This window comes from Atractosteus spatula, chromosome 4 (genome assembly GCF_055471065.1).
Source record: "Atractosteus spatula isolate fAtrSpa1 chromosome 4, fAtrSpa1.hap1, whole genome shotgun sequence".
Classification (NCBI taxonomy): Eukaryota; Metazoa; Chordata; class Actinopteri; order Semionotiformes; family Lepisosteidae; genus Atractosteus; species Atractosteus spatula.
Window position 1 is genome coordinate 55,066,539 of NC_142709.1, and position 12,054 is coordinate 55,078,592.

At 43.8% G+C, this 12,054-nt stretch overlaps 1 protein-coding gene across 1 annotated transcript in view; it reads left to right on the plus strand.

Annotated features, from left to right (window-relative positions):
- The window catches only part of chrd (chordin), a 28,666-nt gene that overhangs the window by 5,813 nt on the left and 10,799 nt on the right, over window positions 1-12,054 (plus strand). The window contains exons 4-12 of the mRNA XM_088913718.1: window positions 460-597; window positions 904-1,021; window positions 1,129-1,225; window positions 3,724-3,865; window positions 4,377-4,514; window positions 5,280-5,362; window positions 8,077-8,224; window positions 11,030-11,136; window positions 11,593-11,866. Coding sequence (XP_088769844.1) covers window positions 460-597; window positions 904-1,021; window positions 1,129-1,225; window positions 3,724-3,865; window positions 4,377-4,514; window positions 5,280-5,362; window positions 8,077-8,224; window positions 11,030-11,136; window positions 11,593-11,866 — 1,245 coding nt within the window. The remainder of the gene's footprint in view (window positions 1-459; window positions 598-903; window positions 1,022-1,128; window positions 1,226-3,723; window positions 3,866-4,376; window positions 4,515-5,279; window positions 5,363-8,076; window positions 8,225-11,029; window positions 11,137-11,592; window positions 11,867-12,054) is intronic.

The following is a 12,054-nucleotide window of genomic DNA, read 5'->3' on the forward strand; positions in this document are numbered from 1 at the left end:
CCCACCTCCTGGTTGCTGATGTTTTAATTTTGTCCAGGCTGAAGTTTTTTTTTCAAGCTCTTTCATTATTGGTATATTCCCAGCATCTAGCCGTAAAAAAACCCAAATCAATTCTCTGACATTTTCCTTCTGAAGTAAAGAGGTGTGTGAGATTTGCTGAACTTTGATTGTCAATGCCTGATCAATGGAATAGTTACCTAAAGCTTCATACATTTAAATCAAATTAGAATTTATATAAGTCCCTGACTTTTTTATTTAATTGCTTAATTTGCCCAATCGCAATTAACCAGTTTTAACCAGTTGACAGTAAAGGAGAACTGATTTTTAATCTGATACTGAGTATGATACTGAGTGAAGGTGGTCACCCCTGTAAATGAAAGACAGTGTATTTACACTGCAGAACTCCACTGGTCCACGTTGCCTGTAACTCAAGTTGCTGCTGGTTACCTCTCCTTGCAGAGCCAGAGAAGAAGGTGGTGGACATGATGTTTGACGGGTACGAATACTACCAGGAGAAAGACGATGATCTCCAAAAGACGTACAATGACCGCTCCTACCTGAGCTCAGAAGATGTCTCCCCAGGAGAGAGCAGGACAGGTGAGGCCCTGCCTGCCGCCCCTTTTCCACCTCCTCTTTCTCATTTCTTCTCTGTCCTCATCCTATCCTTGTCCCTCTTCTTCCCCACTCCCTGCAAGCTTAAACTTGTCAATTTGAAACTCCTTGCATGTCCTTATCGCTAATTGCGTCTTTGTTCCTCATGCCATGTGAATGTTATTTCCCTATAAATGACAACATCCCAGTATTGCCCTGACTTGCTTGTTGTGCAAACCTTCTTGTGGGTTGTTGTGTGTTCCACATGTGTCCCTGGGTGCTAATTATTCTTGCCCTTTTTTCTTCTTCAAGACTTCGTTGCTCTCCTAACCAGTAGTGTGAGCTCCCGGTCGCCCATTTCCAGCGGAGTTGCCCGGGCAAGGTTCACTCTGTCCAGGACCAGCCTGGTCTTCTCCATCACATTTGAGAGGTACTGTTCACTGTCCTGCTGTCTGCCTCTCTGTGGAGCTGATTTTTATTAGTGAAGAATTACCGCCATTCATCATGAAGTTGAAAAAGTTGCCTTCCCTGTTTCAGAATGGCTCGTCCGAGCAAAGTGCACTTCCTTGATGGAGATGGCAACGTGGTCTTTGAATTTCGAGTGCCAAAGACCGCGCCTCCAGAGAGCAATATGGTAAGTGCAGTTACAGATACAGATGTGCTACAAATGTGCTGGTCAGTGCCATGGTGCAGAGACCCTTACAAAGTAACACACTAGGAGAAGTGAGATCAAGTACAGTCTAACAGACTTATCCTTCAAAGCACTAGTCGGACGCCCTTAGCCTTAGCTGCACTGCATAGTAGGTGCCACATATTTCATTCTGAAACAATGAACACTTGGGTTCCGTATCTAGCAAAGCATGCAAAGGACAGAGGAAGTAAAAACCGCAGTAATTAAAACAACCCAACACATGACACTAATAAAGAAAAACACTGTAACTGCATGCATATAACGTAAGGAATCATTTTACTGGTAGCTCGTAATCACATAAAGTTTTTGGTGGTGTCAACTGTTTTAGTTTGCTGTGGGAAATAAGTTAAGTGAAGAAAATTGTGAATGTGATATAAAAAGTCCCGAAAATGTTGCTTACATCCTGTAATACATTTTATGTCCTCATATTGAGACGTTATCATTTTGGTTGATGTGTTTTTATCGTTTTAACCTTGCATTTCAAAACTTTGTCATGGCTGAGGGCAAGAGAAGGGAGCAGCTGACCACCAGTGAGAGTGCAGTATGATAAATGAGGTTTGAGGCTGCAGCGCTTTTTAATGCTGACATTCTTCAAAAGCACAGCACTTTTATCAGGGAACAAGAGCTATAAGTGAAACAATTTGATTGGGTATGCTTCAGAATGTTTGTCTTTGGAAGAACAGAGGTTCAGTCTTTGATGCTGTTGAGGATGTCTTGTTCTATAATGGATTAATGGAGATACATTTCAGTTACATTTCCCACCAGCATGAATTGTACTCTGAATCTGTTTCAGTAGGTAGGCGGCCTCACTAACTGCTCTTTGGTACTGTATAGGGTTCTCCTCTCACCTGTACATGACCTCAGAATTAGATTTAATGGGCTGGAATGCCAAAATACCAAGACAACAATGTAATTTTTTTAATTCTTATGAGCATATAGTATAAGTGCATTACACAGCAAAACACAAAGTAAACAGAGATGTACTCATTCAAGCTAAAATGTATTTAATAGGGATTACTGCATCATAAGAAACTGTCATGGCTCTAATACCATTTTGGCCACAAAATGACCACAAATGGCATCAAATTACACTATAATCCTGTAGAAAATTCCACTGTGATGCATTCATGGGTCTCTAAATGCAGCCAAGAAATGTCAGTCTTTTTAAGAAATTTGGTTCCATCTCATAATTTACTTATATTAGTCAAATACTATTTTCTTTAAGATTAAGATTTTATTTATTTTTTGTGAAATAAATTTGAAATTGAACAATTAAAAGAAAATGTGCCTATGAGTTGTGCAACACACTAGTGTTGTATATTATTATGTATTCACCATAAATATACATACAGATGCAAACAAAAGTATTGGCATGTTTGAATTTGCCAGAGCATCTTAATTGTCACATGCAGGGATGAATGAGCATTGAGCAATGCATTCAGAACAGCTATCAAGGGTAAAGAAGTATAGTTTAAAATATTTATCTATAAATTAACATCTCTAAGCCTTCTCCAGCTGTCTCATGGCTTGACGTTTTTAATCTTCAGTCCAGATGTGCAAACGCTACTTTTCCCTGGTGTTTAACCCTTGGTCTGCCTGCTCAATTTGAAGGCTGACACATGCACACCACAGGGTGTCATTACTTTGTGCAAGAGAATCCAAACTCCCACTTTCCTCAGCTTGTGTTCACTGACGTGGCAGCTGAAGGAACCTGCAGTTTCTGTTGGGAGTTGTGTATTTATTTGACAGACAGTTAAAGGGTTCAATTGAAAACTAATAATCTGGAGCTACCACAAGTCGTTCTCTTCTGAGCTAGGATGTTCTCTTTTTTACAAGACCACATTACCTAACTGGCTTTTGTTCTGCTGACAACATGAAGTATGAAGGGCAGGTTTTCAATCCATCTACTTAAAAACACTCTAGTCATATCTGCCTCTCCTAATTTTGTTTCAGATTCCTTCCCATTTTCTTAATTGTCTTTTAATCGTCTTGTTTTCTCCCGTCCCACTATTGAGTAAATATACTAGTTCTGATGACTAATTATGCTTAGGTAGGCTCTCACATACTAGCTCCTGGTGAATGAGTCCAGTGTGACTGCAAGTGTGACTGCTGCTGCCTCCAAAGCAGTGGTTCTCTCAGACGGCAAGCCCTGTCACCTGGTGTCCAGTTGTGTCCAGCCAGACCATGCCTCCTGAAACTGACCTGGCAGCACCATTAACCTGCTCCCACCCCACAGGCTGCCCATTTTCACATCTATCGCCAAGTCTGGCTGGGTTTTTAAACATGTAGGCAGTAGTCTTTCGGAGAGGCATCTCAGAGGAGGTGATAGTAATTTGCAGTGAAGATTTTCCAAAGACCAGAGCTACAGCAGTGTCATAAAGTTATTACGTGTGGTTATCAGCAGGTGAGTGAAGAACTAAAATCGTGCCTTTTCCCTTCAGATCTGCGGAATCTGGAAGAGTTTGTCTAAATCATACATCCGGCTGCTCAGGTCGGAACAGCTGCATGTCACCATGGTAACACTGAACAGCCAGAGGGAAGAGATCCAAGGCAAAATCATCAAGCACAGAGCACTGTTTGCAGGTGTTGTTTTGTCAGTCCTGTTTTAAGCATTCTGTGTATGTGTATATAAATCATACTGAATACTTTCTACCATCAAAATCCATTATAAGAATTATTCATGGTTTCAGCAGACTTAATTTTCATTTAATTGGACTGATTTCTACATAATTAAAAGTGAAAAAGAGCTTTCATGTAAAGCACAAAAGTCCTAAAATTGATATTGCTCAGTCCCTTCTGAGAGAGATGCAGTTCTGCAGAGTTTGTAAGCTCTTTGGAATCATAAGTCAGACTTAATACCTCAAAGTAAAAGCAATGCAGGCCAGCTTAATCCAGTTTGAACTTAAATGTGAGGTTTAAGAGCATATAGTAAAAACAAGAAAGCCTTTACTTTTCTGGGACAGAAACAGAATGCAGAAGATGGAAAGATTTGGAATATCCTTGTGGGTGTGAAATTGCTCAGAAACTGGCATCTGCTTGTGAAATGTGAGCCAAAGCACATTTTTACTTGCCTTTTTTTTTACTCCCGTACCAGAAACCTTCAGTTCCACCCTGACGTCAGAGGCAGAGCACTCTGGGATGGGAGGGATTGCCATGTTGACGCTGAGCGACACAGAGAATAACCTTCACTTCATCCTGCTGTTCCAGGGGCTCCTGGAGAGGAGAGAGGCAGGTGAGAGACACAATAGGAGCATCCAACATTCAGACTGCGGCAATTCCCCGCAATTGCCTGTTTTAAAATTCAGGAGGACCCTTGGAACTTGGCATATCCACAGATCTTTAAACTCAATCTGTAACCTTGCACGCAGCGCTAAACCAATTCCTTAGAGCAGGACCTTCTGATACACCAGGAACAGAACAACACCTTTCCAGACAGTGTCTCTCAAAAGGCCTGGGGATCCTAAAGGTCATTGTAGTATTTCACAACAGTTCTGTAGTAATAACCACAGACATGTCAGGGACCTATTGTCAGAGGAAAGAAGCAAAGACCAGCTGACAAAGAGTCTGTACACAAGCAACACTTGAATACCGGCTTATCCGAATGTGATGGTAGCCCTTGTCTCTGGCTCACTCCATTTCACCGTTCCAGTCAGCTGTGTGTTTAATTAACAGGTCTACTGTGTGCTGGAGGGAATCCTGGGTCTACAGAAGCATGGACTCAATAAATATCCCTAGACTGTGCCATTTCAATTACTCGTACTGAGAGAATGTCCCCATATAACAGAAATCAAAAGTTAACTTTATATGCTTAAAACCTGTAGATGTAAGCACTGTGAGAAATGTGTCTCTAAGATGTAGGTGACATTACTGCATGACATTGTCCATGTGTTTGAGGGCATGTATTACACTCATGGAAAGGTGGGCTTTCTGGTGGTCAGCAGACACAGATCCCTGCTGACCCTCTTGTTGATGATGGTGCTTTATGTTGTCCCGACAGCACACCCCCTGGTGCCCATCCGTGTGCAGCTACAGTACCGCCAACACGTGCTGAGAGAGATCCGGGCCAACGTCACTGCCCACGTGAGTATCGCTGTGCCCCCCCCCGCACCCCCAGCCACTGCCAGCTTGGCCCAGAGCCTCAGGATACAGCTCAGGATACTTCCATCTGTAAAAGCGATGTCCGAGAGCTCCTTGTTTTACTTATTTTGTGATTCATTTATGATTACTGCAGGGAGATCCAGGCAGCACGGTGGCACAGTGGTTAGCATTGCTGCCTTGCAGTGCTGGAGCCAGGGTTCAATTCTGGATCTTCACTTGCTGTCTGTGTGGAGTTTGTATGTTCTCCCCGTGCTCACGTGGGTTTCCACCAGGTGCTCAGGTTACATACAGACATACTGTTAGGTTAATTGGCTTCTGGGAAAGTTGGCCCTGGTTGAAAGTACATCAGTCTCGGTGTTTGCCTTGTGATGGACTAGCGTCCCATCCAGGATGTATCCCTCCTTGCGCCTGTTACTCCCTCATGACCCTGAATTGGATGAAGTAGTCAGAAAATGGTTGGATGGATGGCTATGAGTTCCACTACCTCACCATATAGATGGAAATTTGAACAGTTTGCACACCTTTGCCAATGAAAAGATGCAAAAAAAAAACTTTCCAGGCAGGGGAAGAAATGTCGTCATGTTGTCCGCAGAGATCCAATTAGGAAAGGAAATGTGTTTTGAGCAGAAGTTGCATTTTCATCATGTGGTAATTGTTATCAAACTAATCCTTATTAATGGGCGCCTTAAGAAGCTTGAATGGACAGAGCTGAGGTGTTGGGGCTGATTGACACTCGCTATATCGAAGGGGAGCGTGTCTGCTGAGATTTTAAATCAGGGCTGTGGATACGATCCATCCACCTTCCTCCTGTTGGCACTGATGTGGGGCTCTTGATGGTTTCATTACGAGATGCTGTAAATTCCCAGAGTGATGCCTTGGTGTGGTTCAGCTGGTGTTACAGCATCCCTCGAAGCCAGCAAAAGCTAAAGACTGAAGAAAAGTGCTGAGTCAGTAATTACTTTAATTATCTAGTTAAAAGCTTGGATTGGATCAAATACAGGAGAGATCTGTGACTCTTGAGGAGCATGGTGCCTGTGTGCCATGTAGTGTGTCAGATGCAGTGGTTGCATTGAAGAACACAATTCAGCAGCTGAGAGGATACTCCCTAGTTCAGCTTACTTCTGCACAGCTGCTTGAGAGCATTACTGTGAAGTTAAGTGGCGGCAGATCTTTTTTCGATGACTGGAAAGCTCCTGTGGCTCTCGCTGTTGAGAGAGAGAGAGAGGTGCTGTGCGTGAGCAGCCAGTGTAGGTGGTCCGAACTGAGCTGCTCAGAAGAACACTCCTAAGCCATCAGGGCTCTATATTCTCCTTGCGTTGATGGCGCCATTTATTAAGAATCCTAGGCATTTTGTTAATTAACAGGATTACCGCACATAGCTGTGGGCACTGGGTTTGATTAGCTGCCGTGCTTAAAAAAACGGAAGAAAAAAAAGGCCACTCAGTTACTCGGTTCTCTTCTGTTCTCTGGCGGTCGTGTCGGTTCATTTCCTCTAGTGTACACCAGCACTCGAGATTTATGGACTGCAACAACTATTGTTTTTACTGCTCAGAAAGATGGCTCTGCTAACGCACTCCAAACACATGTCAATGGTTATTAGGCCGGGCTGTAAATCTGCACAGCAATCTGAGTTACAGGAGATCTGGTTTCAATCTGCTGGGATTTATGTGCAGAACAAGAAAGATGCTGCCTTACTGTGCTCTGGTTAGCTGTGTGGAGGACAGATAGCAGTGGTATGCACAAACAAAGAGCCCCAGATTGAATCTGGGGCAGCTGAGGGCTCAGAGGAAAGCTCTTTTCATTCTAGTTTTCTTGTCCTAGAACAGGTAGGGGCATTTTTTGACCTCCACTATACTGCCTGAGGGATCATGACCCTCTTTTTCTATGCTTTCAGTGGGATGGCTTTTCAGATAATTCTTCTCCCTCTTCTGTGCTGAAGTTCTTTCACACAGAAAGTGGTTCTTTTGCACACTTTCAATGATGCCCAACAACAAAAATGTCTTCTGGCTACAAAAGCCGTTATTCAGTGACATTTCCATCAAAGCTTCCAGCAGGGGATTTGCGCTCTTCTGCTGGCAGAGCTGTTCTTTTTCTCATTCCTGCAAACCGAGAGCTCTTTCTTCCTTCTGAAGCCTTCAAGGAAGCTTAAAGGAATAAACAAATTGAGGATGGCTTCTGCGCCAGCACTTTAAATAGAACCTGACAACATAAATGGAAGCGATGGAACAGCGTATCTAGAATAGATGTCAAGAAGTAGACATTCACTCCTTTTGGTGAAAAGTTTAATCAACCCAAGGTCTGTTTGTGTCTATGTGTGCCCTGCAATGGATTGACGTGCTGACCAGGGTGTACCCTGCCTTGCGCCCGTTACTTGCTGGGATGGGCAATGGCTTCCCAGTGACCCTTTGTTGGATAAAGCATTTAGAAAATGGACGGATTGTAGAAATTAAGGGATTGGTTATATCAAAGTACAGAAATGGACTATATTGGAAGGGCCACAGACTGAGTAGCCTTGATCTAACTTCATGACAACTCAACATCTTGTCTTCGTCCTCACATTTTAGAAGTGGAAACAGGCTATACCAGGTGTGATATTCTGACTCAAAGGGCTTCACGGTTTAAGATGCCCACCAGGGGGTTTCAGATTGAATACCATTCTTTGTCTCTTTGTCGTCTTTTCCCGCCGGGACCCCCAGGACCCTGATTTTGCTGAGGTTCTGACTGACCTCAACAGCCGCGAGCTCTTCTGGCTGTCGCGGGGCCAGTTGGAGATCGCCGTGGAGACGGAAGGGACCAACACGCGGCGGATTTCGGGGTTCATCTCCGGGAGGAAGTCCTGCGACAGTAAGTGGGCAGAATGTCGCTTTCACCAGCCTCTGTAACACTCTTGCATTCATGCATGACCGTAAAGCAAAGAGGCTGTTGGGGGGGAACTTTTTCTGGACTGGTCATGACTGGGAAGAAGTATTATTTTTGTCATCATCTGCTTTAGAAGATCTTGAAGGTATAAGCCAGTGTGACCATGTTGAGCCATGAGCGGGTGGATGAGGCGAGATGAGACGGTGACCTGGGGCGTCCTGTAAAGGGAGCAGTCAGCCATGTCCCGGAGGATTGTGGACACTGCTGGGTGTGACAGGGCTCCTGGTCAAATTCGCTCTCATGGGTGATTACAGCTCTAGGGTGGAGCTAGGCACGAAAAATTGCAGGAAAATAAAAGGGCCATCTGCTCAGATTGCAGTTCTGGTAAAAGATAACTGCATGAGATCATATCGTCTTTTACTTTAAATCGGCAGGGTTGATGTGAAAATGAAACTTGCTTAGATGTGGTGAACTTTCTGTTCTTCATCACAAATACACTCTTTGCAGGCAGTTGTGTAGGGAAGGTTCTCCTAAACCTTAGACAACAGATTTCTTTTCAGTTGCATCACTCATTGGTAGCTTAAAGTGTTAAAGTAGAAGGAAATGATTCTGCATCCTGTGGTTTTAGCTTTGCAAAGTTAAAGGGATCCTTAATTATGGCAATTAGGCTGTTGTACAAACATTTTGATGGTTTGCTTTTGGTATTTTTTCCCCGAGTCCTCCAAGCTATTGCTGCGGGATTGAAGTCCAGCAGACACATGTTCCACCTTGTCTTCTCCCCTCACTGCGCTGCCAGGCTCTCTGCCTGCTGGACTGCTGCTTTTCTTTGCTCACTCTCCAGGTTTATGATTAATTGTGTGACGCTATGAATGAAGAATTCTGTTCGGCGACCAAGCTTTCCTCTAGCTCGGGGTTGACATCATTCTAAAGTCACAGCTAAAGATTTAACGTGGGATGCAGATTTCAGCTGACTCCTAACACGAAGCACAAGTAGCTAGGTCTCATGGACGTGAAGTAACATCTCTGTCCCCTATAGCAGAAATGCCTCTCTAAATGTGAGCAATACAATATTTTCCATTTTTAGTCAAATGAAATTCCAATTTCTGGATTAAGAAGGTGGTTTTGCCTCTTTATTACCCAAATGTCCATGCATGAGGAGAGAAATGAGTCTCAATTTCTGAAATAGGCTGACCGTGACATATTTCTGTCTGTTACTCAAAGTTATCATGAGGGTTCTGGCTCACTGGATTGGTGATAGCACTCTCTCACACTGATCCTCAGGGCCTTTCAGAGAATCAAAGAGGCCAGAGTCACTGCAAATCAGGAGGCTGTAACCCACGTGCATACACATCATACGTTTAGTTAATGCAAAGGATTCAAGACATAGAAGCAAAACAGGTATAACTGTCCAGTATAACTGACAACATCAGGACTAAAAGGATAAAAAAATCAAGATTTAATTTGTCAAAAATCAAATGTAATTTGCTTACCCAAGGGTTTCAGACTGTATTTCTCACAAGTCTTTGCTGTAAAAGTGTTTATTTTATAAATGCTTTCCTGGCCTTAGTGTGTGCAGACGTTTTCATGCTATGCTGTTGATGTTACGCCTGGCCAGCCCATTCAGATGTTCCTGCCCTGTTGTACAACAGTGATAGTCCTGTATTTGCTTTAATATGCTGTAGCATGTTCACGTGAAGCCACTGACGCAGGCAGACTGACAAAAAAAATGTAATGCAATTGTAAGATTAGGAAACACAGAAGAAAGTCCAAGTTCCAGGCTTTCTTGGAGGAGTGCTTTTGGCCTGCAATCTGAGTTTGTGGAATATATCCACTTGAGGAAGGCCAGCTCATCAGCCATGTCTGCTGAGATTTCATTCTTGTACTTCTCCTGAAACTGGGGAGCTGCTGATTGCTGATTGCTGATCTTCACTGCTTAATTCTCTGAATTGCAAGAGGAACCCAAAAGAGGCACAAATCTCAGATTGGTGTGTAAAACCCAAACTGATGGAGCTAATCATACCTAAAGCTAATAATCATATCTAAAGCTGATTGCAAAATTGCTAGGCCTGAAAATTGTGGGGGAAATCGGTATTTAACAACAAATAAATAATATTTTTTGTTTCAAATCTGAGGCCCCTCTTCTGTGTGAGGCCTAGACCCCTCCCAGCCTCTGGGAGGCCCTGCTGATCCTGTCGATTTTCCTGAACACACTTGTGTCTGTTAAATAAACTGCATGTTGTAAATGTTCATTAACAATATTATTGTGCTGATGGTTATACCTTCTGTTGCTTAAGCCGTAAGTGCATCCAGTTGGCATGAAAAGAGGAAGTAGTCAGCACAGGGGCAATGTGACAATGCTGAGTTCTGGAGCAGAGGAATTGACAGTAAGGACTAAAAATGCAGGGCAAGCCTTTTGACCACATTACAACCAACTTGGCATGTTCCCCAGCTCAGTGTATTTTTTGCAGTAACCCACCTGTGAACAGAATCTTGCCATTCTAAAGATCTTTATTAGTTTTGTTCTTTGATACTATGATTAATTCATGAAATGGGTTATTTTTGGCTACGGCCAAGCTGCAGTACTTGTGTTGTTTTTTTTTCCAGCACTGAACTTGTGACTCTAATTACCATCATTGCTCCAGGTGTTTCCGTCATCAGTCGGGGAAAAGCACAAGCTGATGTCTTGCCCAGATTACAATGTTGTAGTGATATGTTACACGTTGTTACCGTGTCTTACGTGGTCCAGTCCAGCCTGTCCCCCTCAGTCCTCTGCCCTCATGTTGCCCACAGCTATCCAGAGTGTGCTGTCCAGTGGAGACGCTCTGACTCCTGGCAAGACAGGTGCAGTGGGCTCCGCTGTCTTCAACCTCCATGACAACGGCACTCTGGACTACCAGGTACTAAAAAACTGTCCACGATTTTGAACTTGACGTGAGTTCAGGACATGGCAGACCACTTCTGGGTGAAGTCCTTTGTCTTTTGTTTTGTGGGAACCTTGAAGCATTACCCAAAAATGAGAGACGGAGAGAGGCAGCCAAAAAAGAAAAGGCTACACAACGGAATTAAGAGAGAGAGATGGTTAAAATAATTAAAATGGTGGAGTTTTGGTATTTTTGCAAATACTTCAATCATTCTTTTGTAAAAATGTCGCCTCAGACTTCACCATCACCATTGTTATAACATAATGGGGCTATCAAGACATATGTCATGTGTGGTGGTGGATAGAATGTCTTCTTATTTTGGCACTTCAAGATAAAGTGATAGGATGAATACAATTGTGGGTGGGGGTGAGAGAGAGGGAGGAGAGGCAGAGGGAATTGACGAGTGCCCTAACCACCCTGCCGTGTGTCCAGGTGCAAGTGGTGGGCGTGTCCAGCAAAGTGGTTGGCGTGACGATCGAGACCAAGCCGCGGCGTAGGAGCAAGCGCAACGTGCTGTATGACCTGAGCGCGGAGTACAGGGAGGGCCGGGCGGTGGGGGCCTGGAGCCGAATGGAGGCTCGGCACATCCACATGCTGCTGCAGAACGAGCTCTTCATCAACGTGGCTACACTTGACCACCAGGAGGGGGAGCTCCGAGGACAGATCCGCTCCCTGCTGTACAACGGACTGGAGACCAGGAGACTCGGTGAGATACCTTGCCCTTTATCAATTCAGCCTTTCAAAGTTAAAATGTTCAAAGTATTGCAGAGGAGTGGATTGGAAAAACCACATATTTTGTAGCGTTAATTGTAATCTGTATATTAAACATTGCTGTGCTGAAAAGCTGCCTCTGCGTTTCTCTGCTTTGAAGTTCATCCTGATCTGTGTCTCCAC